We start from the raw sequence: 25,921 nt of genomic DNA, 5'->3' as shown, positions 1-25,921 counted from the left end.
TTCTCCTTCTCCTGCCTCTTTCTCTCCCGTTCTGGTTTCCAGCAGCTCTGCGGGTCATTCAGGCTTAGGGCAAGGGCAACGGCTCTGCTTATTTGCTAGCTCCTGTTCTCTTTCTTGATTCCTCCTGTGCTCCCCTACTGTTGAGCTGGTTAGAAATAAGTACTTTGCCTTGAAAGAGAAATTACCTGGAAAGGCAAAAGGCAGGACCTAAAGAAAGAGGATGCTTAGGACAATGCCTCATAGGGGGAACAAATCATTGCTGCTGCAGAAACTACCTGAGCATACAGCAGGAAACACAAAAGAGAGAGCCCAAGGAGAAGCTGCTAACCTCTAATCACCTCCCAAGAGCTGCATGGTAACTTCAGTGCTGGATCCGTTTGTGTTCAAGAGGGAGCAGCCAGGCTGGTGCCGAACTGCGCTTGCTCTGTCTCTGAAGCATGATTTCTCCTAAGCATCAATTTTGCAGAAGCCTGGTGACCAGAAACCTTGACTGTTTTGCAGAACCCTGGAGAATGCACTCAGGGACCGGGTCACTGCTCCTCCATGGTGTGGATGCCACTGCCTTCTGCAGCTGAGGCTGAGGCCATGGCTTTCATGCAACCATGCAGCTTCTCCTCCATGATTCCCTCCTGTGTAGCCAGATCAATTCGGCCATAGTGCAGAGTTTTGATGTTTTTAAGGTGAATGTTGCAGGGACGGAAAATGAGCCTCTGGCATTCCTGCGGGGTGGGGGATGCTGGGAAAGGTCCCTCCTTTGGTTCGGAAAAATCCTGGGCCCACAAGGCTTGAGCCACACAGCTGCAAGGCAAGCACCCTTTGCTCAGGGCCTGGGGGGAAGCTGTGTGTTCCCTGGGGCTGCGCTGGAGAGCAGGACTGCGAAGTTTCTGAGGGTGATGGTGTGAGCCTTTCAGGCTGCTGGACTGCTTGCTTTGCTACGTCCCCCCTCGCTAGGAGAGAGGCTGAGACCAGCTGGTTGCTCCCAGGAGGGGCACAGAGCTTGTGCGGTGCTGCCTGCCACTGCCCTCACTGGCCACAGCAGAATTAGGGCAGAAAGAGATGATCTGTCCCCCTTCCCCATTGGTTCTGAAGCTCGGGATGGACATATCTCTACTCCAGATGTACGCGCTGTTTGTTTTATTTTGGGCGCTTCTCTCGCTCTCTGTCCCCTTTCCTCTTCCCATTCAAAGAACTCGGGGCCCTGTGGCTTTTTCCCATTTGTGGGCTTACTTTAATCTCTGTTACAGCGTTTTGTCTCCTTACCTCCTGCCTGGTGCCTGAGCCGTAAGACAAAGAGGTGTTTACACTCCTAGACTGCCCAGGCATTGAGGCCGGAGACAAGCAGCACAGCGGAGGGTGGATAGAATTGAACATTTCAACATTTTTTCCATCTGTTCCCAAAACCAATATTGACCCAAGACCCCTGTGTGGCTGCTTTAGTCAAAGTTTTACCAGACAAAGCAGCTCTTGGGAGCGCAGCCCCTGGAGCTCAGGTCTGAGGGGAGGTGAGGGCATGGCCGCTCCCCAGAGGGGACTGTCCCTTCGGACGGCGTGTCCCCTGCCCAGGAAGAGCCCATGGGGCACTTTGCCTCCCAGCATGAAGGAGCCGGTGCCACCAGGCCAGTGCTGAGCAGGGCCACACGGGACGAGGGCTGGTGGCTTTTCTCCCCATCCAGGGCCGATCCGCCCTGCTTGCTGGAGATCCCCCTGCTCGGGGGCGCAAGGAGTTGAGGGGCTGGAGCCCTCCATACCGGGAGGCAGATTTTCAGCTCCAAATTATGTTCAATTAAGGAGCGCTAATGGGGCTGGATTTGGCCTGAGCAATAAGGGAGTGGGGTCAGTACCGAACAATATCCTGTTGACATTGCTTCTGAGGAGCAATTCACTGTGCAAGAGGAGAAGGGGCCTTGCTGAGACACTCCTCAGCACAAAAACCTCAAAGAAGGCTTTGGCCTCTCCTCCTGCCTCCCTGGGCTCCATTATCTGGCAGGGCAGCCATGAGGCGCGTCGGTAAGGAAGAGGTGGAGGGGAGCGAGAGGGGGAAGAGAGGCCATTTTCCCTCTGGCTTGTCTGCTGGTGATAGCACATCCTCTTGGGGAGGGGGGCTGGGGGGGCCTGGGGTTTGGATAACCTGCCTCATTAGTGGCTGTATGACATCATTATCTCACATTAGCGACACTCTTCCAGAGGTAATTGGGAAGCCTCTGGAATGGCCCCGTGACCTTTAATTAATGCAATGGGGCCTTTTCCTTGTGCGATTCCTCACTCTGCCTCAAGCAGCTGCTTCTTGTTAAGATGCCAGAACAGGGGAGCCCTGGTCCCATGCCGGGATTTTCTAAGCCTCTATCCCCCAGGGGAGAAATAAAAAGGTGCATGAACAGTCAGCTGCTGCCTGACTTGTTTCAGCCTCTGTTTTCACCAGCCCCTTGCCCGCCCTGGACTCCGGGCTGCTGCCTGGGCAATTACCTCCGGCTGCCCCACGCAGGGCCGATTAGCTAGGCCGAGGCTTCCTGTGGAGCAGGGCCCAAGGGGGCTCTTGCCCCACTGAAGGGTGGGGATGGGGGAGAAGAGAGGCTGCATGGCGCCGGCAGCGAGGCCCGATCCTTTTGCTTGCAAAGGGAAGAGGAAGAGCAGCTCTTTGCCTATCTCTGGGGAAAGGGCTTGGAGGAGGCTCGAGGCCTCCAGAGGCCCAAGAGCTGCGTGCAGTGGGGGGGGGGCTGCTTTCAGGTCAAGTAATGGTCACAGCTGCAGACAGGACTAGCTTCAGATCAGGTGGATGCAAGGTAGAAATGCCATATTTCTACAATCGTCCTGGCTATCAAAGCAAAAAGGAGTCCTACGCACTGCTGCAAGAGCAAAGGGGTAGACCCATGCTCCTCCCAAGCCTTTCATCTCACTCCAGCTGTAATTCTGGTGCCTGCTCCTGCCTTTGCAGTTGTTATTGTCTCTTCAGCTTGGTCTCAGCTGCTAAATCAATGGCCAGAGATTAGTCATTGGCAGCCCCAGGTAGCACAGAGATTTCCATTAGTGCTGTGCATCTGGGCTGTTATTATTATTAGCACTGTTATTACAACAGCGTCTGGAGGCTCTGGTCCAGAGTGGCACTTTGTTGTGCTTGGCACAGTGCAGAAAGGGAAAGGGTGCTGAACAGGCAAAGGAGCTATTGCATCCCTGTTTTACAGCCAGGGCACTGAAACACAAGTAGAGAGAGTGAGTCCCAAGCAAGGTCACGCAAAAACAGCTGGGGTGACCTAAAATACACCCCAGACCTCATCTACTTTCTAGTGCATGGGTCCTGGAACTGTCTTCTCTGCCCTTGCCAGTAAAAAGCCTGACTGGAGCTGAAAAACATGGTCTTCCTTGTCACCCCAGGCAGGATTTGCTACCTTAAGTTCTTTTCAAAGAAGCACAAGAATTTTTGCAGCATGCAAAGGATCTCAATAGCTCAGAAACACCCAGTCCCCAGTCAGAACCCAAATAACTGGTATGCAAATACAAATGCAAGCTACACATCCACCCCACTCAGAAGGAATAGGGGGAAGAAATAGCTTGCCTTCAGTAAGAAGGGGAGGAAAAAATGCGCACTTCAAACAGGATTCCCAGATGTGGCATGGGGAGACAGGAAGATGGGAAGAAATCACTGCTGTGGAGGGGTTTTGCTGAAGCATTATTTCAAAGACTGGAACAATAACATTTCCTCAAAAGACAATAGCCTGATAGAGGGAGGTGGGTTTGTTTGGTTCTGCTCGGAGGCAGATTGATCCATGGCCAGCAAACTGTGTACAGTATGGGCGTACTTAGGGGCGGTAGAGGTCTTTGTGCTGGAAAACACGGAGCCCTGAACATGGGGTGGTGCAACCGGAGGTGAGTGCAGGAGTACAGGCAGAGAAGCTCGTCCTAAGGAAGCTGCTCAGCATTCATGAAGGCAGCACACTCATCCAGCAAAAGCTGCATGTGTGTGTAGGAGCTCCTAGACCTGGTTAAGGGGAGTAAGAGCATGTTAGGGTGCCCAGCACTGACCTGACTTGTGTTTGAACAGTCATAAGCAGGGAGCAAGTGAAGGTGAGAGCTGTGGGAAGACCTGTCCTCTCCGTAAGATGGTGCTGTGTTTGGATACGCTCGCTTGCATGTGCACAGCACAGTTAAATGGTCCCAAATAACTCCCTAATCACTGTTTATGCTTTGCAGCTAGGGCAGAGGAATCATGCCCAGATGTTTCTGTTCCCTGACTGCAGAACTACAATGGCATCCTACAGCTAAGATCAGAACTTGTGAAGGCCGGTTGAGCCGTCCCAGTCTAGTGGACAAGAGCAGCATATTGGCCCCTGGAGCCAGCCAGGCTCTGATTTCTGATTTTGCCAGCAAAACTGGGACACCACTAATCGCTGGAACATCGCGTCCCAGCCCTGTGCTTCTGCGTCTCGTGTCACCTCGTGCTTGGCTGTTCTCTCCATGTCCCGCACAACTTTTCTCCCTTGCGCTGGGCTCCCCCGGCAGAATCAGCCCCCTTGCAGGCAGGCAGGAGCTCTAGGTGTTACCGGGATGTAAATAAAGCTCCTTCCTTTGTCCTGACTCAGGCTTTGCACTTGCTGCTCTGCCCTGGCTGCTGGGAGGCCTCCAAGCACACACACTGCCTTAGGCACTCAAATGGATAATCAAGAACTGTTGTGGTACTGGCCCAGCTCTAATCCTAATTTTGTTGCTGAAACCTCTTTAATAATCTTCAACCTGAGGAGATAAGGACCACTGGTTGTTATTCTCCTGGCTGTGATTCTCTGTGGGGCTTTTATATTCAAAATGTGGAAACAAATTAACTCCCTGGAAAGAGCTAATCAGAGGATTGGGGCTTTTAATTCACAAGCGACCGAAGGCAGCGTATTTCAAAAGCAGGTGAATGATGTAGTCGGGTCCTTGGGAGCCTTCAACTTGCAGAGAGCTTTAGCTTTTTTGACAGTGGCATTTGGACTCCTCAGGCTTTGGGGATCAGTCTGCACAGTGCAATGCTCTGCAGTGCTGCTTGTTGGCACAGCTCACTCCTCAACAGCTGGCACAAGTTCCACTGTCCCTTGCTGCAGTAAACAGTGCCGGCATGTCTGTGGGTGCTTTGGAAGCTCTTGCCCGCGGACGGAGGGGAGTGCAGCTGTCCATAACAAACAAGTATTTTGGGATTCCCGTTTTACAGCCCCAGCCTTCAGAGGGTTAACGTCATCAGTTCTCAAGGCTGATTTAATTCAAGCCAGACCGGAGTGCTGCACAAGGCAGCCTCCCCTGGAGCTGGAGCCTTTGCGCCAGGACTCTCCCACCCGCCCTTGGGAGAGCGGGTGAGCAGAGCAGCCATGTGCAAGGAGCTACCGGTGTGTGTTGTGCTTGCAACCTGACCTCTCCTTTGCTCTTTGAAGCTGCTGGCAGTGGGTGGGCTGAGATCAGTGGACTGGCCGATCTGCTGCGAGTTAGAATAACACAACCGCGATGCCCCGTTCAGCTGGGAATAGGATCTGTTTGGAAGGGGGTGGGCAGCGCAGGGGCGAAGAAACCGGGACCTTGAGGACTGACAGAGTCCTGCAGATGTGGAACAGCTTGCATTTGGGGCTGGGGTGGGAGGGGAGGCCCTTTCAACCCAAAACATAATTAATCAGCGACTTGGACAGAAAACGGAGCTGTGGCTGCAGGTCCAGCTACCGTTGCCCTTTCCAGGCCCACAGCCAGAATGGGGAGGGGAAAGCTTCGCCAAGTTGACACTTGATGAAAGTCTCAGGTCCTTCTCTCTTTCTGCCTCTCACTCAGGAGCTTGCTTCAGCGTCCAAGGGCCAGGGACAGCGTGCTGGCCGGCAGTGCCTTCCCCCCACTGTTCTAGCCCCAAGCAGCCTCTCCCCCTCATGTCATGATGTTGGGTGCAGGAGAAAAGAACACCAAAGAGGTGGCCCAAGACACCAGCTCATGCTGGTGTGAGTTTTGCTTCATGCCTTTACCACACGGGTCTGAGGACCGCCTCATCCTCACCTGGGATTGCCCAAAATACCATTTTTTCACTAAGCACAGATACAATAGCTGGTTAAACCTTTAGCAGCAAGCTGAAAGTACCTGATACAATGGCATCTGTCTGGCAGAGAACCTGATCCCAGAAGTGAGAGGTGCAATCTCACCTTCTCCCATGCTGAGCTCGGGCAGCCCTCACTACTTTCAGTGCTACCTCCCCAGCAGGGGAGGGAGCTGAGGTGGAGCGTGCTGGGACAGGGGCAGCAGGAGCAGCAGGGTGGGGAAGGCACACAGAGGGGCCTTTGGTCCTGCCCTTGAGCCCCCGAAGCCTCCCAGAAGGCCAGGAGAGGAGCTGCCCCCCAGCTCAGCCTGCTGGTGGGACTGTGAAGGAGACGGGGCTGTGGGGAGGGGAGGCAGGTCCTGCTGTGGGTGGGGTAGGTGTAAGGGGTGGCTCAGCAATGCCCTGGGGTGCCTGCACCCCTCTGTTTTGCATATGAAGAAGAGCCCTGAAGGAAAGGTCTGAGCCAGCACTTGGGTGTGGTGCCAGCCTTGTGGGGTGAGGGAGGGCAGCCGCTTTGGCACTAGGATGGAGACGCAAATGGGGGTTTTTGCTGTCCAGAGGGCTTGGAGTGGCCCTGGCCCTGGGCCATGTTGTGACCCCAGGGTCAGGAGACTACTGGTCTTACCCCAAGGCGCTTAGGACAGGTTGCTGACTGCAGAGATAGAGCTGCCTGCTGGCTTGGAGATTTGGACACCCACACGTGACAGCTGGTGACCTACCTGCATGGATCACTGAATGTCTAACCTTGCAGCACAAAGCAGGACAGGTTTGCTTTAGAGACTCCCAACATACACAAGTCAGTGTTAGCAAAGACTCTGCTCTTCCAAGCCTTACAGAATGCAGCTTTTTCCTTTCCCCTAGAGGCACCACACCAGCTGGATGGGATGCTCAGGACATCACCCCCCCTTTACAGCCTTCTATCCTGACTGCTTTAATACCATTACAGTCCTAATGTCCTGGACATCTAAACCCCCTTTTTAGGATTAGCATAGACCTGTGCGCATTGGGAGGAGGTCAAAAATCTAGGGAAAGTGCTAACTTTCTGGCTGTAAGTGACATCTAGTGGAAATGGCAGGAAAAATTAGTTCCACAGGTACAATCTTGATCTGTTGGACTCAGCGGTGAAACTGATTCCCGTGAGCTGGAACTTCAGCCCAGCAGCCTCTTTTCAGGACTTGTAAAAAAATAGAATAGCTCTATCTGCCTGGGTATGACTTGCAGAGAGCTTGGCATGCTTGTTTTGTCTCACATCAGTGAGCAAGGTGAAAAGCGAGATGGCCGTGACATGCCAGTGGTCACCTGGCCTTACAGCTGCTGGTCCCGAGCCAGAAACACTACAGCCACAACAGACCGTGCCCTGGGCTGGTATTACTGTGCCGTACTTCACATTAAAGCAATGAAGTGGGTTAACTTTGGACTGCTAAGCTTCAGGGTAGTTCAGGTCTTTCCTTGCCCTCCAGCCGCCAGAAACTGCTCCTGTGGCTCATCCTGCGCGGCGCTGTGGCCGCGCACCGCACTGGGGCAGGGCACGGTGGCCTCACAGCCCCTTGGCTATTCTGGCTGGCAGCACCCAGAGAGAGGCAAGGCTGGGGAGTTGCAGAACCTGCCCCTCAGGGACAGTGAGTCCAGGGTCATGGGTATTGCGCCCGTTTGTATCCTGTGGCTCTGAGGCAGCTGTGTGCCCTGTTTGCCCTGCCTCTTTCTTGGCATTGGAGGTGGCTGCCTGCTGCCACCCCTGTCCAGGCAGGCAGGGTCCAGCCAGCAGAATAGATGTGGCCTGAAGCTATTCTTGTGTAGAGCAAAGCCAAAGCTTGCAGGGAAACCTGAAACCCAGTGAGACTTGGATTAGCAACCCGAAACTCAGGCCAGGATACAAGCCTTTTGGAAGAGCTTGGCAGAGTTTCAAGCAAGTGTGGGCTTAGTTTCAAGTCAGCTAAGGCTGACCTTTGAGTGAGCCCGCTGCTGGCTGCTCGGGAAGCATGGGCCTGAATTTTAAGAGAGGCCGGGGAGTGAGTTTCAGGCAAAAAAAAAAAAAACCAACCCAAAACAGTTAAAGGGTTTAGGCAAAAACAATGCAGATCTTTTATGGTTTGGGGGTGATAATCCCTAGCCACTCTCCTGCCCCCAAACCAGCAAAACCAGACTCGTGCAGCTCCACTGCATTCTGAGTTTCAATGCAGACTTAACCCCTTCCTCAGCACGGAGTAACCGTTACTTCCAGGCTTTCTCTGGGGTAGATCTAAGTTCCCTGATTGCTCTTTCCCTGTCACAAAGGAGATCTCATGGCTGTTAATGGTGCAAGGTAGAAGCTGTACCTGAGCAGCTCAGCATTCCCTACTCCTGGACACGAAGGGCTGAGCTATCTATATGGCAGTTTGTACCTCCCAGGAATTTATGGAAGGGGAGAAAAGAATCAGACTGGGGGGAGATCACAAGATGGAAAAGCTGGTGCTGTGAGAGAAGAAGACCAGAGTCCAGGGATCAGCCAGAGATGGGCAGACAAGGACATGCTATATCACTGACCGAGGTTGAAGGATGTTGATCAAGCCAAAGTGGAAGAAGGCATGAGAAAATGGCCACAAACAGAGCTGTCTGTCCCAGGCAGTGGGAAGCAGCGAGGGCCAATGTAGTCTTGCTCCTGAAGCTGTGGACATATTTCCCTTCCCGTTATGTTCAGGTTTTTTCCCCATTGCTTTCCCTGCAAACTCATTACTCTCTTCGACCCCTAACACACAGCATGAGATGGGCCTAGATCAGGACAGGGAGGGCATGTTTGCAGTCAGACCCACATTTCTCTGCATTGTCTGCGTTGTCTCAGCAGTGAATTCAGCCAAACACCCCCCCCCCCCCTTGCTTGTGACGTTTTAGTGCAGATTGTAAAAGCTCTGTGAAGGTAGACTTTTCCCAGATGGATTTTCCTAATGGGAAACTGCTTATCTTAGAGTATTATTCTATACAGCTCTGATAGCTCCTTCCCCCCCGTCAGTCTGTTGAAGTCCTGTTAGACTGGGAATAATGAATGCGGAGCCTGAAGCCACAGAAGGGGTCTGGTCTTTATGCCAAAGGAAGGGCCCTTCCATGGCACTCCCGGTTTTCTTGCCTAGCTCCCTTTTCCATGCCCTTGATTCTGGCTCTTTCTCCCACACTGTGTCCTATGTCATCAGGCAGAGAGGGGCCTCATCCACTGCTTTATTTCAGGCCCTTCTCTAATTACACATTGACATTAGTTATTTATATAATGTCCTTAATACCAAAGCGTCAATACTGGAGGTGCTGGGAGGTGGTGGGGAGGCGTGTGCCTGCCTGCCCGCGGCTCGGCAGGTGGCGTCTGCCGGTCACGTTGGCCTGGAGGTGCTGGAGCAGCCCTTCAGCATCGCAGCATCTGCCATCAGCTCCTCTGAAGACGGATCCAGAGGGCCAGGTAGACCAGAGAGGCATCGGGTCACGCACCACACGCCAGAAGGAAATTGGAGACGATCTGTCCGCGCTCCAGCTGCTGGATGTCCTTCGCAGACGGCATAATGCCCCTTCTGCAGCCTGCGTGGCTCAGGGAAGCATGCCTTGCCCTTGAAGTCCATGCTGCACTTTTATGGGCCCCCCAGAGGAAGGCAGGGAAGTGCTAGCAGATGCGTAATTTCCCCAAGGACAGTGTGTGGGCTTTACCCTGGACAGCTAAATAAATACTTGGAGGTCTCCTGCTCCGAGACTTGTTTGTGTCTCTGAGGCCAGGGTGGAACATGTGGTGGGGTGTGTGCAGTTCCTGTTGGGTTTGGTGTGTGGCTGCTCCAGCATTGGTTTTAAATGTGACACTGATAACGCGGGCCGCCAGCCCGCTGCTGGCTTCCAGTTCCGTCTCGCTGCCTCTGTCTCTTTTATGTTCTCTGGTGCGGTTTGCAAGGCAGAGTTTAAAGGTTTCTCTGACTAACCCTGGCTGCTGGACTCAAAGGGAAGGAAGTCGACTGCAGCCAAGAAAAGGAAGCCTGTTGGTTTCCCTTCTGTGTCTGCGAGCGCGTGTGAGGGGGAGCGGGAGAAGGGTGTAGTCAGATCAGAAACGAGATAGGATGGAAAGATAGCAGACCTCTTTCCTTCCATATTTTCTCGGCTCGACAATCCCCTGTGTGCGTCAGCCCGGAGCATGAAGAAAGGAAGCATGTCCTGGTCAATATTTACCTGGAAGCGTGGGGCAATGTGCTTCAGCTCCAGCTGCTGGTGGGCTGCGTGCTTCTGGCTCGCTCTCTGGCAGTGCAGTGCGTGAAGGCAGCCACGACGGGGAGCTTCCTTCCCGCAGGATGGCCGGTGCTGGCAGGGCAGGGCAGGGCAGGGCAGGAGGCCCAGCTGCCCTCTCCCCTGTGGGGCAGGAGCTGGGTGCTAGCCCCAGCTCTCAGGAGCGTGCAGGGTGGCATGGCCATCACCCTGGCCCCACTGAGGACCCCCGAGGTGGATGCGGCGCACGTGGGCCCCTCTTGGCTCCCACAGCATCTACATGGCTGGCCATCTCCAGTAGTTTGGGGTCTACAGCAGCCTGGAGACCAAAGGGGTGGCTGGAGCCTCAGGGCAGTGCTCGCCCCCCTCGGGGCAGCAGGGCCTGGAGCTGGGCTTGGGCTCACACTCGCAGGCTCCATGTTGCAGGCAGCTACTTCAGGGCATCTATTTCTGGCCCCTGGGACAGGGGAGGGCATGCAGTGGGAGGCAGGCTCCAGGACTCGCAGGAGCTGAGGGCTATTTCTAGCTCTGGTTGCTGACCCGCCAGGCCACCCTTGGCCAGCTGCTTCCCCTGTAACTCCCTCATCCCAGGCTCCCTCTTCCACCCACACCAGATGCTCCTGGGTGGTGCGGGACAGCTGTTACGCACCATGCAAGGTTTATCACAAGACCATGACAGTGGCTGTGATCTTTTGATGTAAATCTGCAGTAGGCTGGCAATAAGTGCCCAAGGAGTGCTATCGATAGGCAAACGATGCCCCCGAGGCATGTTTTTGTCACCCTAGAAATGGCTAACCTACAGACTGAGCCGCAGAGGTAGGTATGTTGAAAAACCCGTCATTGCCATCCAGATGTCACACTCCGCTTTGTGCTAAAGGCTGTGAGCCCTGTGGCATGGGCCTGGGCCCCTCCTCTGCTGGCCATCCCACGGAGCAATCCCAGGCAGAGGGAAGAAGTAAGCAGTGGCATCAGGAGTGGTCCCAGAGACCCCAGAGGCTGTGGGACTGAAACATTGGCTGGCACCCTCACATCTTCCCCACCAGCTTCTATATATGGACCTGCCCTCTCTGAACCCATCACACTCGGATCTCAAGTGACACACTGGGGCGGGAGGGGGGGTGTCTATTTTTAGCCCCTCAATGGATCAGTGCTGGAGCCGAGCTCTCTGCCCCCGTCAAGGGTACAGCATCATGTTGTGCTGGGAGGATTTTCCTGCGTGGCTCTTTGAGTGGCTCCATCACCGGCTTAGGATTGTGGTACAGGTAGGATGCAGCTTTGTGATCTCTCTGCTTCTTCTCCTGCCGCTGGATCACCCCTGCTGGTTTTGGGCTCTGTTGCATCTCCCTCCCCAGAGCCATGGGTATGGAAGCGGCTGCTGTGGCTTGCTGAAGTGTCCTTGTTTGGACTGTGCTTCATGCTACCTTCATGCATGATGCCTTGGCAACAGGAATGCTCGTGAGCGTACATGCTCCACTCTTTTGAATGGGTTGTAGGCAAAAGGAGTAGGAAAGGGGGAGGTGAGATGCGATGCTGCTGTGGAGACACTCCCAAACCCTCTGTGCTGCTGTGCTCGGGGAGCAGAGGCAGAAGGCCCCTGAGGGGGGTAGTAGCGGTCTCTCTCACTGCTGGCTGGGTTATGCTCTAGCACAGCGATACCTGTCCTGCTGAATCTGCCAGGGGCTGCTCTTGCCTCCCACCGATTTCAGCTGGAAACAAGTGAGGATGAGTGAATGAGGATGGCAGGGAAGCAGGGCAGGAACCCGGGGTGAAAGGGCTAGGGGCACACACCTCGGCTATGTCTGCTGATGCTGGTGCCCCCTCCTCATGCCCTGCTCTCTCCGGTCCCCTCCCCTTGCTTTGCTGCTGCAGACATGGATAACTTCGAGTACAGCATCCAGCTGAACGACAGGGACTGGGCTGAGTTCTTCTTGGCGTCAGAGGAATGCAACCTAGCGCCCGTCGCCCTGGCCACGGCCGAGGAGCAGTGCCTCAGTGACATTGAACAAGGGGACAGCGTGCCGGGGAGGGACTGCCGCGCCAGCACAAACGGGCAGATCGCAGCGAGGGTGGGCAGCAGGCCAGGGCCTGGCACTGGAAGCTCTGCCCCACGTGGGGTGCCTGGAGACGCCTCCCTGCGCTGGCCCGCCGGTGGGCACCTCGCCCTGCCGGAGCTTCTCTCGGGCAGCGAGGACGAAGCGGACCTGGGCTCGGTCGGCAGGTTTCTGTGCAAGAGCGACAAGCCCGGCTGCCCTTCCTACGCTCCAATGCCCAGCACGCAGGGGAGGCAGCCCCCCTGTCCCCCTGCGGCCCCCCTTGCCGGCCCGGCTGGTGGCACAGCCGAAAGCAGCCCAGCGCAGGACACAGCATGTGAAGCAGCACCACCGCAGCCAGCGTTGGCATCGGCATCGGAGAAAGGAGCGGCCAGCAGCAGTCAGGCCATGGAGCCTCCCAGGCACCCAGCTGGAACAAGCACCCCTGAAAAGGGAGGGGATGCAGGAGGGGAACAGCCCCGTGGCAGCCTGGTGGCGGCACAGCCGGGGGCTCTGGGGCAGGGCAGCTTGCCGGCACTGGCTACCTCCCCAGAGGGTTTGCCGAGGAAAAGTCCTAGCAGTGCTTCCCGCTTAGAGCCTGGGCTACGGGGACCCCTGCGCGACCACCCCCCAAGCCCAGCCCTGGAGTCTGCACCCAAAGCACCCGTCTGCCCGGCACGAGAGGAGATGAGCGGGGAGAGAGCGGGTGCCGAGCCGAGCTCCCCAGCTGGATCCCCAGACGTCGTGAGGCCCAAGGTGCCAGGACAGATGAGAAAGAGCCGCAAGCAACGTGGAGCCAGTGCCACTGAGGGGGTCCAGGGGGACAGGGAGCCTGCGGGGGCTGTGGCACAGGGGACTGGCATACCCACAAAGGCACCTTTAAGCTCGCCACTGTCCTCACGAAAGAGCAAAGTGAAGGAGAAGGCAGCCAAGCCAGCTCCTGGGAGGCTGGGGAGTGAGGAAGCAGGGGACGGCAAACGGCCGGTGCCTGGCCCTGGCGCAGACGAGGGTGACCCAGCCGTGAGCGCTCCCCTGAAGCAGAAGGTGAAGGAGCCGGGAGCACAGCCTCTGGGGAAGGTGAAGGCCATCAAGCATTCAAAGCCAGGGCAGGCTGGTGGCTTGGGCATATGTGACAATGTGCCGGCAATCTCTGCCATGGCTCCTTCGGGGGAGGCATGCCAGGAGACGCCGGGGAAGCCTCTCCATCCCAAGAGCATGGCAGCTTTTGGAGGGGATGATGCTGGGGGAGCTTATGGGGAGCCTGCAGTTGAGACCCCCGTGGAGCTGAGCCCCCCTTGCTTCACAGCCGGGGCCTCTGGAAGGGCAGACACCCTGGACGTGACTTGGCCTGAGATGTACGACTATTTTTTCTGTGATTCCCAAGGGGAAGAAGAAGGAACGGGGAACTTGGTAGAAGGGGAGAGAACACCCTTAGAAAGGGAAATATCCTTGCCTGAACTGTATGAATATTTTTTTGATGAACCAGAAGAAAACAGGAAAAAAGTCAAGGGTAAAGACAGGAAGCGAAAGAAGTTCAGCAGCTTGGACCATGCTCAGCTGCAAAATGAGGATTCCAACCTGGTCCCAGTCAGAGACTCCCTGGTTATCTCGGGCCCTGAGGCATATGAATACTTCTTTCCAGATGGGCCTGGGGACAGGGTGGGCTGGAGAGGGATTTTCTCACTCACCCCAGCCTCCGAGGTGAAGAAAGCTGTGGGGACTTTGAAGTCCCTCCTGCAAAGGCCAATGCATCTCATCAGAGGCCAAGCCCCAGCCCCGCAGGCTCTTGTGCGGAGGCAATCTGGAGAGAAGCTCCCCGTTGTCCCACTGGCTCCGCTGGGAAGAGGCCAGGCACGGCCAGAAGGTTTGGACATGGCCCTTGCGCTGACAGGTAAAGCACTGTTACCCCCTGCCCAACAGCCTGGCTCACTGCTGCACATAGAGATATGCCTCTGCCTTGGGTGGTCTCCCCTGCTCCCACAGCCCCTTGGGAAGCCTGGCAGCCAGCTCTGGCCCTGCTGCAGCCATCTCCCCTCCAGCTGCAGCAGCATTAAAGCCACTGTACAGGTGGGACCATTTTGGTGGGCTCTGCCAGGTGTAGCTGATCTGAAATCACAGCCTTCGTATGTTGCCTTGTCACACAGCAGCCCTGGGCTTTAGCAGGGATCTTTAGAAGTGTGGCTAAAGCCACCACCGTGACATGCTGTGTCGCATTGGCTCTCTCTCGTGGTGCTCGGGCTGTCCCTAAACCAAGTGAGTGCTGCTGGCCAGGCGCTGCAGGGTAGCTCCCAGTGCTGCAGGAGGCATGGACAGGGAATCTGGGTATATTCTGCGCATAACTTGCTTTGCTCCCCGCAAACTCCAGTCCTGGGGCAGAGGTGGTCATGACAGCATGCATGCAACAGGCTGAAACTCGGTCTGGCCCAAGGTCCCTGTCCAAGCTGGTTCAGTTGTCCCCCTGAATGGATATAACTTACTGTGGATCTAATCTATTCTTTTGCATTCCGGCCAAGAAAAACTTACTGAAGTGGATAGCTGCATTAAACATGGCTGGTGTTATTGCAAGGTCTGGTAGAGATAGAAATCCCCCATCCCAGTGCCATCCAACTGCCTGCAGAACCACTTACCTGTATTTCTGATGAGGGAATGGGAGGCAAAGCAGCAAAATCCTTCTGCACCAAAGAACTAATGCCCCTGAGATAAAGCGTTGGCTGCTATCTTGTTATGGCTGGGCTGCTAAACGATCTAATATTGGTGGGGGAAAAGGTGTGCACGGAGTGGAACTTGTCGAAGGCTTCCAGCTGAAAGAAGGGAGGGGGGCTTTAAAACACACACTGATTTGATAAACACCCTCCAGAGACCTCAGAGGTTACCTGAACTTTGTTACTGGAGACAGGTAAGAGAAACCGGAATAAAGACAGAGCAAGTCTGACCTACTAGGACAGCCCATGTATTAATCTTAAAGCTTGTATGATGCTTACAGCCACAGTTAATATTAAAACCAAACAATGAATGAGTCATCCCAAAGGGTGCCTCAAAATAGAGCTTCCAGTCTGTTTGCACAGAGGAAAAAACCCTGTGCCATGGTCATAATTAATCAATAAGCCCGCTTTAATTAAAATCCTGAGCAAATAAACATAGGAGCAAAAATAGCCTGCTCTTGCAACATGCCTTCAAGTTGTGCTAGACTGGAACTCCGGCAGAGAAAGAAATGCAGAGCACGCAGGGCTGTCTCCTGCCTTGGTCCTAGCAGGCAGCAGGAGTGAGTCGGGATCCACGGAGAGATGCTGAGCCCTTGTGCTTCTCGGGGCACTTTGTGTTGGACCAGAGCTGCATGCATCGTGGGGCACCGTCTTGCAGGAAGGGGACCCTGCCCAGAGGGCCCTGCCTGCAGCCCCAGCGCGTCGGCAGCCAGCCCGGGAATTGCTGTCCCCTAAACCTACTCCCCGCTTCCAGCCACCCCATAGGAGTGCGCTGGGAAGAAATGCAGGGAGGTGGTGAGGCAGAGGCCCTGGAGGCTGCATGTCCACTGGCTGTACCTCCCAGGCCCATGGGTAGCATTAACATATATTTGCCTCAGGCTCTTAACAAAGTGTAAAGCTGTGAGGGGTGAAAACTGTGCCCCTCTCCTTAGGAAACGTACCTGAGTCCTAAATAGACATGTTTGACTTGACTAATGGTGAAAAAAGGTCTTCTGGGAGGGAAAATGGGTGACAAAGATGTATTTCTCTGGGAGTGCAAGGGACTCACTGTGCCAGAGGGGCTGGAGCCTGCTGTGACAGAGGAGGCGTCGCAAAACCCCAAGCCTCGTGCTCTTCTTCTCGCAGGGAGGCCCGAGGCTCCGCTGGCACTGACCCACAAAGACATGTGTCTCGTCTTCTGTGCCTTTGCGTCCTGGGCAGTGAAGACCTCCGACCTGCAGGCTCCGGATGCCTGGAAGACCAGTACGTACAGTGCCCAGCCTGGCGGGAAAGGGGTGGGAAGGAGCTCATGGAAGACAGCAGGGAGAAAGGCAGGGATGCTAACATACCTAACACTGTGGGACAATGCAGTCATCTTCCTGCTTTTCCAAAGTGTCCTGTTACTTTCTTAAACCTTCTCTCTCCTGTAGAAATGACAGTCCTGACAACTCACTCAGGTTGTCCTTCCCCCATACAAAGTCACTGCTGACTTGAGCTGAGCCAGAGGACAAGTCTGTATTCCTAGCTTTGGCCTGGCTCCATCCAGCCTCTGACAGGGACCAGTACCAGGGTGTCAGGGGAAGAGAGGCTTCTTTAGGCTCTGTGCTGGCTAGAAGCTGAATCAGGACCTCGAGCATGCAGGTGTATACTCCTTCATGTCAGCTGGAACAAATGCACGTATTTTTCTAACGTGCTGTAAATGTATAATAATTTTTCTAAATACAGCTTAACTGAAGTATTATCCTGGTGCACTGAGCCCTGCGAATAAACGGAGCTCTGTCAGTTCCTCTCCTCTCCAACCACAGCATTTGAATAACGGGTGGGGAGAGAGGAAGCTCGGGCAGCATGAATTAGCTGAGCTGTGGTCCGAGGGGTGCAGGTCGCTGGATGAGCAGGGCATGAGACGGCAAGTGCAGCAGCCCTGCCCTGGCTGCAGCAGCTGCACATGGGGTCTGGCCCGTGGGCACAGGAGAGCCCCCGCCACGGGGTGAGACACCGGGGCCAGGGCTTCCTGCTGCTCGTCCGGGGGAGGAATGTTCCCCGCTAAGGTCACACAGGAAGCTGACACCTCGGGCTGAGAATAGCTCATTAGCTAAAGTTGCTCAGTGCAATCATCACAAGGAGCTTTTGGCCTGCTTCTTCTTGCCTTCTTAGTATTAGATGGTAGCTGTGGCCTCAGAGAGGGTGCAAAAAGCGGGATGTGGGCCTCGTGCCCTCGGGATTGCATAACCCAGTGTGCAATAAGCACCCCGCGAGGAGGAGACGCAATAGATAGTTTGACATCCTGGGCTAGTGACTCTCTTTTGGCATTTTAGGGTCTAACAAGTTGAATTTCACTGTCTAAGTCCCAGGCTCTAACACATAAATCAAAATCAAGTCTGAATTTAAACTAGGAAGTTCAAAGGCATGTCTTGAGTTCCCAGCTCCCTTACAAGCCAAGCTAAAACCATGTATAATCTCCATTAGTTATTTTTTTTATCTCTACATTTTCTGATTCTGGGTTTTGGGTTTTTTCTGCTTTTGGCTGGCATCAAAGTATCCACCGATAACCCACAAAATTATATTTTTCTTGGTATCTTCCTGATCCAAACAGAAGTAGAAAATGAAGGGACTGTCCTGAAGTCCTGGTGAGATTTCCTGCTGTGGCATTCTCATCCGAGATTAGACCCATTAGATCTCTACATAAACCTGTATATCTAACCACCATCCATCTCTACCACAGGCATGAAATCTATGTTGTGTTTCCCTTAAAATAGACATTTCTTGTGAAATGGTAGTGTGATCTGTGTGCCCAAAATACAGGACTAGATGTGGTCGGCCAGGCTGTGGGCAGCTCGGGACTGAACACACTGGGAACAAGCACAGTGTGGTGGGGATGAAGACCAAAGGCAGGAGGGGTCTGAGAAAGGGAGGGGAGCGACCCCCCTAGGTCCCATGGACCAGAGTGAGCCAAGTAGCTTGTGATCTTCAAGTCTGAAAGAAGATCTTCAGGTTTGGAAGAAGCACCCAGACTCACGCTGGAAATGTGTTGGGCTCTTTTCCAGTGTTCCTGGCAAGTTTTGGCACGCTTTCTGCCATCCGCTACTTCCGAAGGCAGGTCAGAGAAGGACACCACCGGACCTAGGCTCAGCGCACACCAGAGGTGCTTCCCGAGGACAGGCAAGGACGGTGGAGGCAGAGGCCAGGGACTTTGTTCGTGGGCAGTGTGAGAAGCCTGGATTCCAGCACCGAGACTTCCCTGGACCCATCCCTAAACAGGACAGGATGTCGCAGGAAGCAGGATCCTTCCGGTGACAGTCATTTACAATACGGTAGGCAGTTTGTACCTGTACTGGACAGAAGAGGAGCCCGGCGTGGGCTGGCTCTGTTCTTTCTTTGCACACTTCTTGCATACTTGTGCTATCTCCTAGGAGTAGTCACAGTGTCTGTTCCAGGGCGCTGCTTGTCTGTCCTCCCTGGTGAAGTCAGCTGGTGACAAAGGAAGGCACTGAGGTAGTAGAGGGAGGAGAGAGCAAAAGAAACCAGGAAAGTGCTTCGTTCCTATGAAAGGGTTGAGGTATCTGTGAAGGAAGAGAGGAGAGAGCTTTAGGGAAGAGCTGTCTCTGTCCAAACATGGTGCTTTGCTAAGCGTGTACTGGCTGCGTGCAGCCAGCTGGGCAGCAGCTAAAGGGGGATGGAGGGGCCACTCACTTGGCACGGCCCTGGTCTCCCATGACCGGTTTGGCTCACCGCAGGAAGACTCATCCTCTTGGATTTCACTCCAAGAAGTCACGGCTCAGTCTAACAGTCCAGGAGGCTGAGGTAGGGTTTCTGTTGCACGTGGCTGCCTCAGCCCTGCTGAGCCAGAGCCGCCGATGTGGTGTCTGTCCCTGCAGGCGAGGAGCACCCGCTGCAAGGACACACCTCACTCCCGTCGGCAGAGGATGGGCAGGTGTCACGCAGCCAGAGCCAGGGGAAGGGGCAGCCGTGAAGGGCCTGGCAGGAGGCTACACAGGACAGAGAGGGGCTGCAGGGGCAGCAGGGAAAGGGGCTGAGCTGAGGGAAGCCTCAGGAAAGAGCCCTGACAAAGACAGGAGCATGTTGGAGAGGAGGAAAAAGCACATGTACATGTTTGGCTCTGACGATCACCAGATGAAGGGTCTAGGCGTATCACTTGGGCCCTCCGCTGCCTCCCATCGTAGAGACAGAGTTGCCTGGGAGGAGATGGCGAGCGAGGAGGTGCCGTGGCTGAGTGTATAACCTTGTGGGGCTGGAGAGGGCTGGAGGGGACCCAGAATGGAAGATGGGGTAAAAAATGAAAAGGAAGTGGTTCAGGTTCTTCCCTGTCTCTAGTGCCTTCCTAATCACTCAAGGGCATTATTTATGAGGGTTTTTCTTCACTCCCAACTCTGATAACAGCATGAATGTGAGATTTGTTAAGCACTTAGGGACTGATCCACAAAGGTACCGGGGGAAATCTGCCCAGAATACCTGTGTGGATCTGCCTATGAGCTTTATAGGAACAGTCTGTGGCAATGTTTGTCTTACGAAATGAGAGAGAAGAGGATTAGCTCTTTCCTTGTAATGCAGAGTGCCATGTAATTTTAATGTGTGTGAGGGGTTGTACTTAAGACCATGTATTATTGCTGATAAGAGAGCACACTGTACAATTGTACAGTGAGATATGTAGCAGTAAATAGCAAGAGAGAGAGATGTACAGGCTCTATATGGACTATAGTAGCTGTATATCCAGTAAGAGGAGTTTTGTGGAGGAGAACAGATAAAATATGCTGGAAGCTTCTAATAAAGATCTATCTCATTTAATACTTTTGTGTACATTCCTGTGTCTGCATTGTTTGTGTGTGGAACTGTTGAATCAGCACTGAGTTTTAAAGAATGAGAAATCAATCCATTATGTGTCTGTTGATACAAAAATGTAGGAGTTGATGTGCTGGTTGAGAAGCCCTGGAGGACAGAATGTGCAGGGAGATGGGCTGCTGCTTCTCTTCTTTGGCTCAGTCCCCATGCCTACCCCTCTGAGACACATCTTGGCTGTCACATGTCGCTAACAGCCTGATCCAGAGAGCCCTGCCTTCTCTCCTGACTCAAAAGCACTCAGGACTCGAGCAGAGTCCCACTCATGCCAGCCCTCCTGGCAGCTCCTCCCGGGGGGCCGCCGAACAGATATCAGTGAGCACAAGTCAATACACAGCGGCAGCTCCTGGGTTCGGTCCATCGATCCTCATCACCTCTGCCCTCCCCAGCCCCTCTCCACGCAGCCAGGCTCCCCAGTCTGAGCTGCATCCAGGAATGCCTGGCACCGCAGCCTCAGACCCTGAAAGATTCGCCCAACAGACCTCCCTCCCTGCAGTGAGCAGGAGCACGGCAGGCACAGGGGAGGCTGAAGTGTTCACATATGCTCAGTTTTACTGTTTATCCAGCCATAATCCATTAAGCACTCTCGGCGTTCTCAGTGGCAGGTGGAAATACAGCAGCCTTGGCATGGCGGGTGGGTGATGGGAGAACAGCTGGAGGAATCAGGCAATTTCGTTATGCGGGGTTTTCCTGGGAGACTGTCACACGGAGCTCAGCAAAGCAGAAGGTCAGAGGAGGGCAGCAGACAGGTTTGCTGGGAAGAAGGAGTCTCTGGGCCTGCCAGCTCGTGTCTCAGGGGGCTCTGGCTCTTCCTGTCTAGTTCTTCACGCAGAGTGAAGTCCCCAGGGTAAGGGACGTGGCTAAATCCTGAACGGTCACTGCTGACTTCTTGCTTGGTTTAAATTTTTCAGATTTTGTCTTTTCTAGCCTTGTCACACAAATCTGGAGGAAATATTGTTTTCCCTTCACTTTTCAGGTGCAGGAACAGTTAATTTCCCTCCCGGCCATGCACAGTGCTCCCAGGTGCAGTGCTGGCAGTAAATAATTGTGCTAAAAGTCACTGAATTTAATTCTGGGCAAAATGCTTGGGAAAGCTGTTCTGGTTTGTCTCAATATCCCAGGAATTACAAAGTTGGCCTGAAGATCTCACTGGAACTGGGAGGGTTTCTGGCCAGAAGCTGTAACATTGGAGACACTTTTGGTGACATTAGCCCCTCCAGGGAGGTTTGGATGGGGCAGGGCTCTGTGCTGGGATGTGGGGAGTGTGCGTGTACCCATGTCCGCCAGATCTTTTCTAACCAATGCCCTTACTTTGGGGACCTCATCTTCCCTGGGGAAGTGGTTTTGTTCTCAGCCGCTGCCCGCAAGCCAAAGCAGCAGACGTTTGCTGCAGCGGCGGTGCTGCCAGTTCAGCTCACTGCTTGGGCACCTGGAGAGGAATGAGGCAGCTCAGTGAGTTCAGGCTGGGCTGGAGAGCTTCACCATGAATGTATAGCTGCTAAATCGCTGCTGGAGAGAGACTTACGTGTTCTCTCCTGCTGCCATTGCTTGAAGGGTCTGTGCATGGTTTTTGCAGGAAGCCACTTGTTCTGCTGCTTGTGGACAGCCAGGCTACAGTCGGAGACTACCGTCAGTTTTCCTGAGCCGCACAGGGCAGGCACGGCACTGACGGGAGGCTGCAGGGAAGCTGCTGGGCAGGCAACTAGTTTAGGAGTGTTCTGGGTGCAAGTAGTAATACCAGATACGATCCAGAAAGGAAACAGACCTAGAAGTTGCAAGAAGCAGGAATGGTAGGTGAAGCTCTGCACTCCCAGAGCCCTGGTCCATAGATGAGCCATGTGCGGCTAAAGCACTGCGCTCGGGGTGGGACAAGTAGCCTCCCGCTGTCCCTGACCCGCTCGAACTGGGAAAGGCACGGTGGCACCAAGTGCCTGTTTCCCCACTCCGCAGGACGCGGGGTGTATCTCACTCTCTCATTACCTCTGTCCTAGTGTTCAAAAACTCGTGCTAAGTTTCCTCCCACGAGAGCTCGGTACTCGTGTTATCCCGTAGGTAACGTGAGCTGCCTGTCACCTCTACCAGCGAGTGCCCTTTGCCTATCTGTGATAATTGGCGTCTGACCCTTTAGAGCTTGGGCTTGGAGACATAAATGTGACTTGGCACCTCCCCCTGCTCAAAGTTACCAAAGGTGCCAGTGATCCATCAGGTTACAGGTGCATTTCATGTGCCTTTCGATCTCTACTGGAAGAAGTGGATGAGATAAATATTTCAGAATAAAGATGTTTTCAGCCCGCTGCAGAAGCAAAATAAAATATTGAAATATCTTGTTGGCATCAGGAGATCAGCTCTGCGAGTGTCTACTGCGCTCAGTCAAGCAGTAGTGTCCTTCAAAGAAACCAGCCTGGACTTGCCTGCAATTTTAATGCTTGGTTTATCCTCCGACCTTTTAAGCTCTCTCCTTTCCCTCCGTGGCGAGGTCATCTTGCCTGTATCTCACCCCGGAGGGAGGAGCCAGGAGCTCATCATCTTTTGCAATAGCAGCAGCCACCACAACAGAAACGACCTTTTCAGTGCATCCTTGCTGGCGTGAGACTGTTTTCCCTTCACCAAAGAGAGTGTCAGTGCTGGAGGTGGGAGCTGTGCCATCCCACCCCATTTCCTTGCCTTTCACGTAGCTCCCACATCTGACACCTTGTCTTGCCAAGCAGATGAAAAAGTCAGGCAGGTGCACCCTCAAGAACTGCCTCCGTATTTCATCTGGCCTTGGTACATCATGTGCCACCCGACTGCCGGAGTCCCGGCCTGGAAGAGGGCTGCGTCTCTCCCCGCTCTTCTGCAGCAATCAGTTTTGTCAGAGCAAGATCCTTCGCTCTTATTTTTGCTTCATCTCTCTGTAATATAACCAGAGGAAAGCGTCCCGTGGACATTTCTGCCAGGGCATTTCTGAGTCATGACTGTCTTCTCCCCGCACGTCAGAGGGCTCGTGGTGCTTTGCCAGAGCCGGGGGTGCCAGCACAGGGAGGCAGCGGCAGAGCGGGGGAGCAGTGACCTCCCTCTTATCTAGGACAGACAGAAAGGCCAGTTGCTTACGTCGGTCGCCCGGCTGTGAGAGCACGACATATTTTGGTGGATTCCCCCACCCACAGGGCAGTGAGGGAGTTGCTCATCACAGACTGGAGCAAATCCTGCACATCCTCAGCTCCTCAGGGGACTAAGGGCTCTGCAAGGGAGGTGCTGGGTTTTCCGAGCAGGAACAGGGAGCAGGTTTGCTCAGCAGGTTCTTCTCCGACCTCAGCCGTGGTTTCAGGCAGCCACTCACAGGCAGCCGACAGGAGGAGACACGTTCATATAAAGTGCTCACCAAGGAATTCCCAACCCTCAAGTGTCTTTGTAAACAGAATAAAAAGACTGGCAAGTCCACCAACAGCGGTGGAGCAGGAGCTGGCCGGGTGGGCTGCTCTGCTGCAGCTCCACCGTGCCTTCACTTATAGGGGCTTTTTCTCCAAACTCCTGAAGCCGAATAAGCAGGTGACAGGCTCCACTTTCTTTTTAAAAAAACACCTCTCTGCTGTTTATTTTTTGAGCAGAAGAAGTTTGAAATTGTGGCTCAGAAATCAGAAAGCAAAGAGAAATACAGCAGTCCAGTGTTTCAATAACTGCTCTGGTTTTCCAGCTAGGGTTCCAGAAGGGGAGGACCTGATTCAGGACTTTTAGCACTTGGAGGGAGTGAGGGGGTGGAGAGATCATTTGTCAGAGAGTGAATTGTTGGCAGCTAGTATCATCTCATGCCTTTCATCTGTTTCTGTGAATAAAGACACAGCTATCCTGTGACCCAGCCGAGTGGCAAGATGGGTGCAGAGTCGCCGGCAGCTCCAGAGCACGGGACCTGCAGTTTGTGGGCGACCTGGTTCAGACCATATTTCCGCTGCAGCCAGGCTGTGAAGGGTTAATACATTTTTCAGGAAATGAGAGGTATTTTGTGTGTTTACAGGTACTACTTCTGTTTTAATGCAACCCACACTGAGACGTCTAGTGCCACTCTAAGTAAACCCTCTAGTTTTAAATCTTGAGTCTGCTGAGAAATGTGTTGGAGGAAAAGCAAAAGAGCATGGGTTTTCACAATCACAAGGCAGGTGTCTGTGAACAGAGCTGACAAACACAGCCCTGTTCCCACCTGCTGCGGAGCCGCCCGGGTCAGCATCTGCATGGGAAACCATCAGCGGGAAACCAATGGCCAGCAAAACCGATGACTCAACAGGGAAACCGGGCTGTGCTGAGGCGTTGGCTGTGGCTCTTGACCAATCTGATGCTTATGGGGGCTGGTTTGGAAACATTTTAGGGCTTGTACACATGCATAAATTGCTCTGCATTAAACATACCAGCCTAGCAAAGCTGTGCAACCTTCTAAAGCAGGGACACAGAGGGAGAGCAGGAAGAAGTGCTTCTATGGGAGCTAAACCCATCTGGGAAAGGGCGTAAGTTAAACTCCTTTAGCTGCTTGTATGGTAGGGGCTGTGTAACCATTTCAGTGGTGGTTTGTTAGCACAATCCTTAATTGCTACAGGGCAGCAATTAAGTGAAGAAACAGAGCGTGCCTTAGTGGTCAGCCGGACAGCAGCGTTCAGGGATGGGACACTCAGCTCCTGTGCACACCCACAGCCCTGCTCTCTCTTGGTGCAAGCCCCTGCCGGTGCCTGTTTGCTAAGGGCACGCTCACATTTCATCCCAAAACGCTATGTTCTGTGCCGGGCAGCTGCTGGAACTAGCTACGCTCTGCCCCAGAAGTACGGCAGGAACAAGGCAATAACTCAGGCACAGACGCACGAACACAGAGATGGAGTTCAGGACCCGAAATAAGAGCCAAACAGACCATGGCAGCTGCGCACAAAGGCGTGCTGGAAGCGTGAGAAATGAGCAGCCTGCGCGTTGAAAGGGCAGCATTTGAAAGAGTGACAAATTTAGCCCAGATGTAGCTGGGGAGGAAAGTTGCCACTCTGGGAGCAGGACTAAAATTTCTTTAGAAGCTGTGTCATGTCTCTGCAGCATTTTGAAACCAGGATCTTGCACCTTGCTACTGGTGGCCCTGTACATGTGTGCATCACCGCCACCGATCAACGTGATCGCACGTCGCAGCTTGGGAGAGCTCCTCACCAGGGGACAGAAACACCAGGCTTCTGCGGCCAACACATTTACCTCTTGCCCGGTTGGTTGGTTTCCTGAGCACCTCTGGCTGCAGTACAAACACCTGACACCTTTCCAAGTGTTAGCGCTTTCCAGCAGCCACTGCTGTGGGTCTCGCACAGAGCAACGTGCTTGGGAGGGCAACCACCTGCCCTGCTGCTCCCAGCGCTAACAGATTACTGAACTTTAAAATGAGGGCTGTATCCAGTTCCTTACAGGTCTTCTCTGCAGAATAACTCTGCAGAGGCAGCCAGGACACCTGGTTTTCTGCCAGAGCAGCTGCAGGGACAGAAGTGGCCTGCAGGCACCTGGATGCAGTCCTGAGGACGGTATTCCCGTGCCAAGCAAGGCCCTGCTGTGGCCAGCTCCCCTCCCCAACTGGCTTTGTTAGAAAGTGGCTCCCACGAGGTGAGGTCAGACCGACAGAAGGGCAAAGGCAGAGCCAGACCCTGCGCCATCTGGCAGCCCACGGAGGGCCCAGCTCCATATCTGACCCTAGCGCCGGGGCCGGCCAGCGCATCCCACTCAGTTCACCCAGGTTTCCCCCAGGCTGGAGAGCAGACAGCGCAGACCATCTCGAGTCACAGCATGGCATTGGCACTCCCAGCTGCACAAGAACATGGAGCCACTGACTGTTTTTTACAGAGCACGTTTCCAAGACCCCCAGAACACAGGGCTGAAGCAAAGTCTGATTAGCTTTGGCATTAAACCTCTAGGCAGGTCTTGTTGCCCGACAAACGCAGGGGAGACTTTGCTCTAGGCTTAGGTGTTTACAAGTGCCTGACCTGAACAAGAGACAGTCAGCACTCTGGAAATCCTCCTGGACCCAGGGACCCAAAGTCCTCAAGGGAGGAAGGGCTTTGGAAAGGACAGCAGCAATGGACAAAAATTCACCTCCATTAAACCAGATGATGGCAAAGAAAGAGAGAAGAACAGTA

The 25,921-nt window shown here is 54.1% G+C and overlaps 1 protein-coding gene across 1 annotated transcript; it reads left to right on the top strand.

The window, feature by feature from the left end:
* The first annotated feature begins 12,108 nt into the window (after window positions 1–12,108).
* Window positions 12,109–19,765, top strand: PERM1 (PPARGC1 and ESRR induced regulator, muscle 1). Its single transcript, XM_075113847.1, has 3 exons — window positions 12,109–14,158; window positions 16,095–16,211; window positions 17,993–19,765. Exons 1-3 carry the CDS (start codon window positions 12,109–12,111, stop codon window positions 18,070–18,072), a joined length of 2,247 nt encoding a protein of 748 aa, XP_074969948.1. The 3' UTR covers window positions 18,073–19,765.
* The last annotated feature ends 6,156 nt before the right edge of the window (window positions 19,766–25,921 follow it).

The sequence above is a fragment of the Phalacrocorax aristotelis genome, chromosome 19 (assembly GCF_949628215.1).
Source record: "Phalacrocorax aristotelis chromosome 19, bGulAri2.1, whole genome shotgun sequence".
In the NCBI taxonomy this organism is placed as follows: domain Eukaryota; kingdom Metazoa; phylum Chordata; class Aves; order Suliformes; family Phalacrocoracidae; genus Phalacrocorax; species Phalacrocorax aristotelis.
The sequence above is the reverse complement of the archived record's forward strand: the minus strand, read 5'-3'. Positions and strand labels throughout refer to the sequence as shown.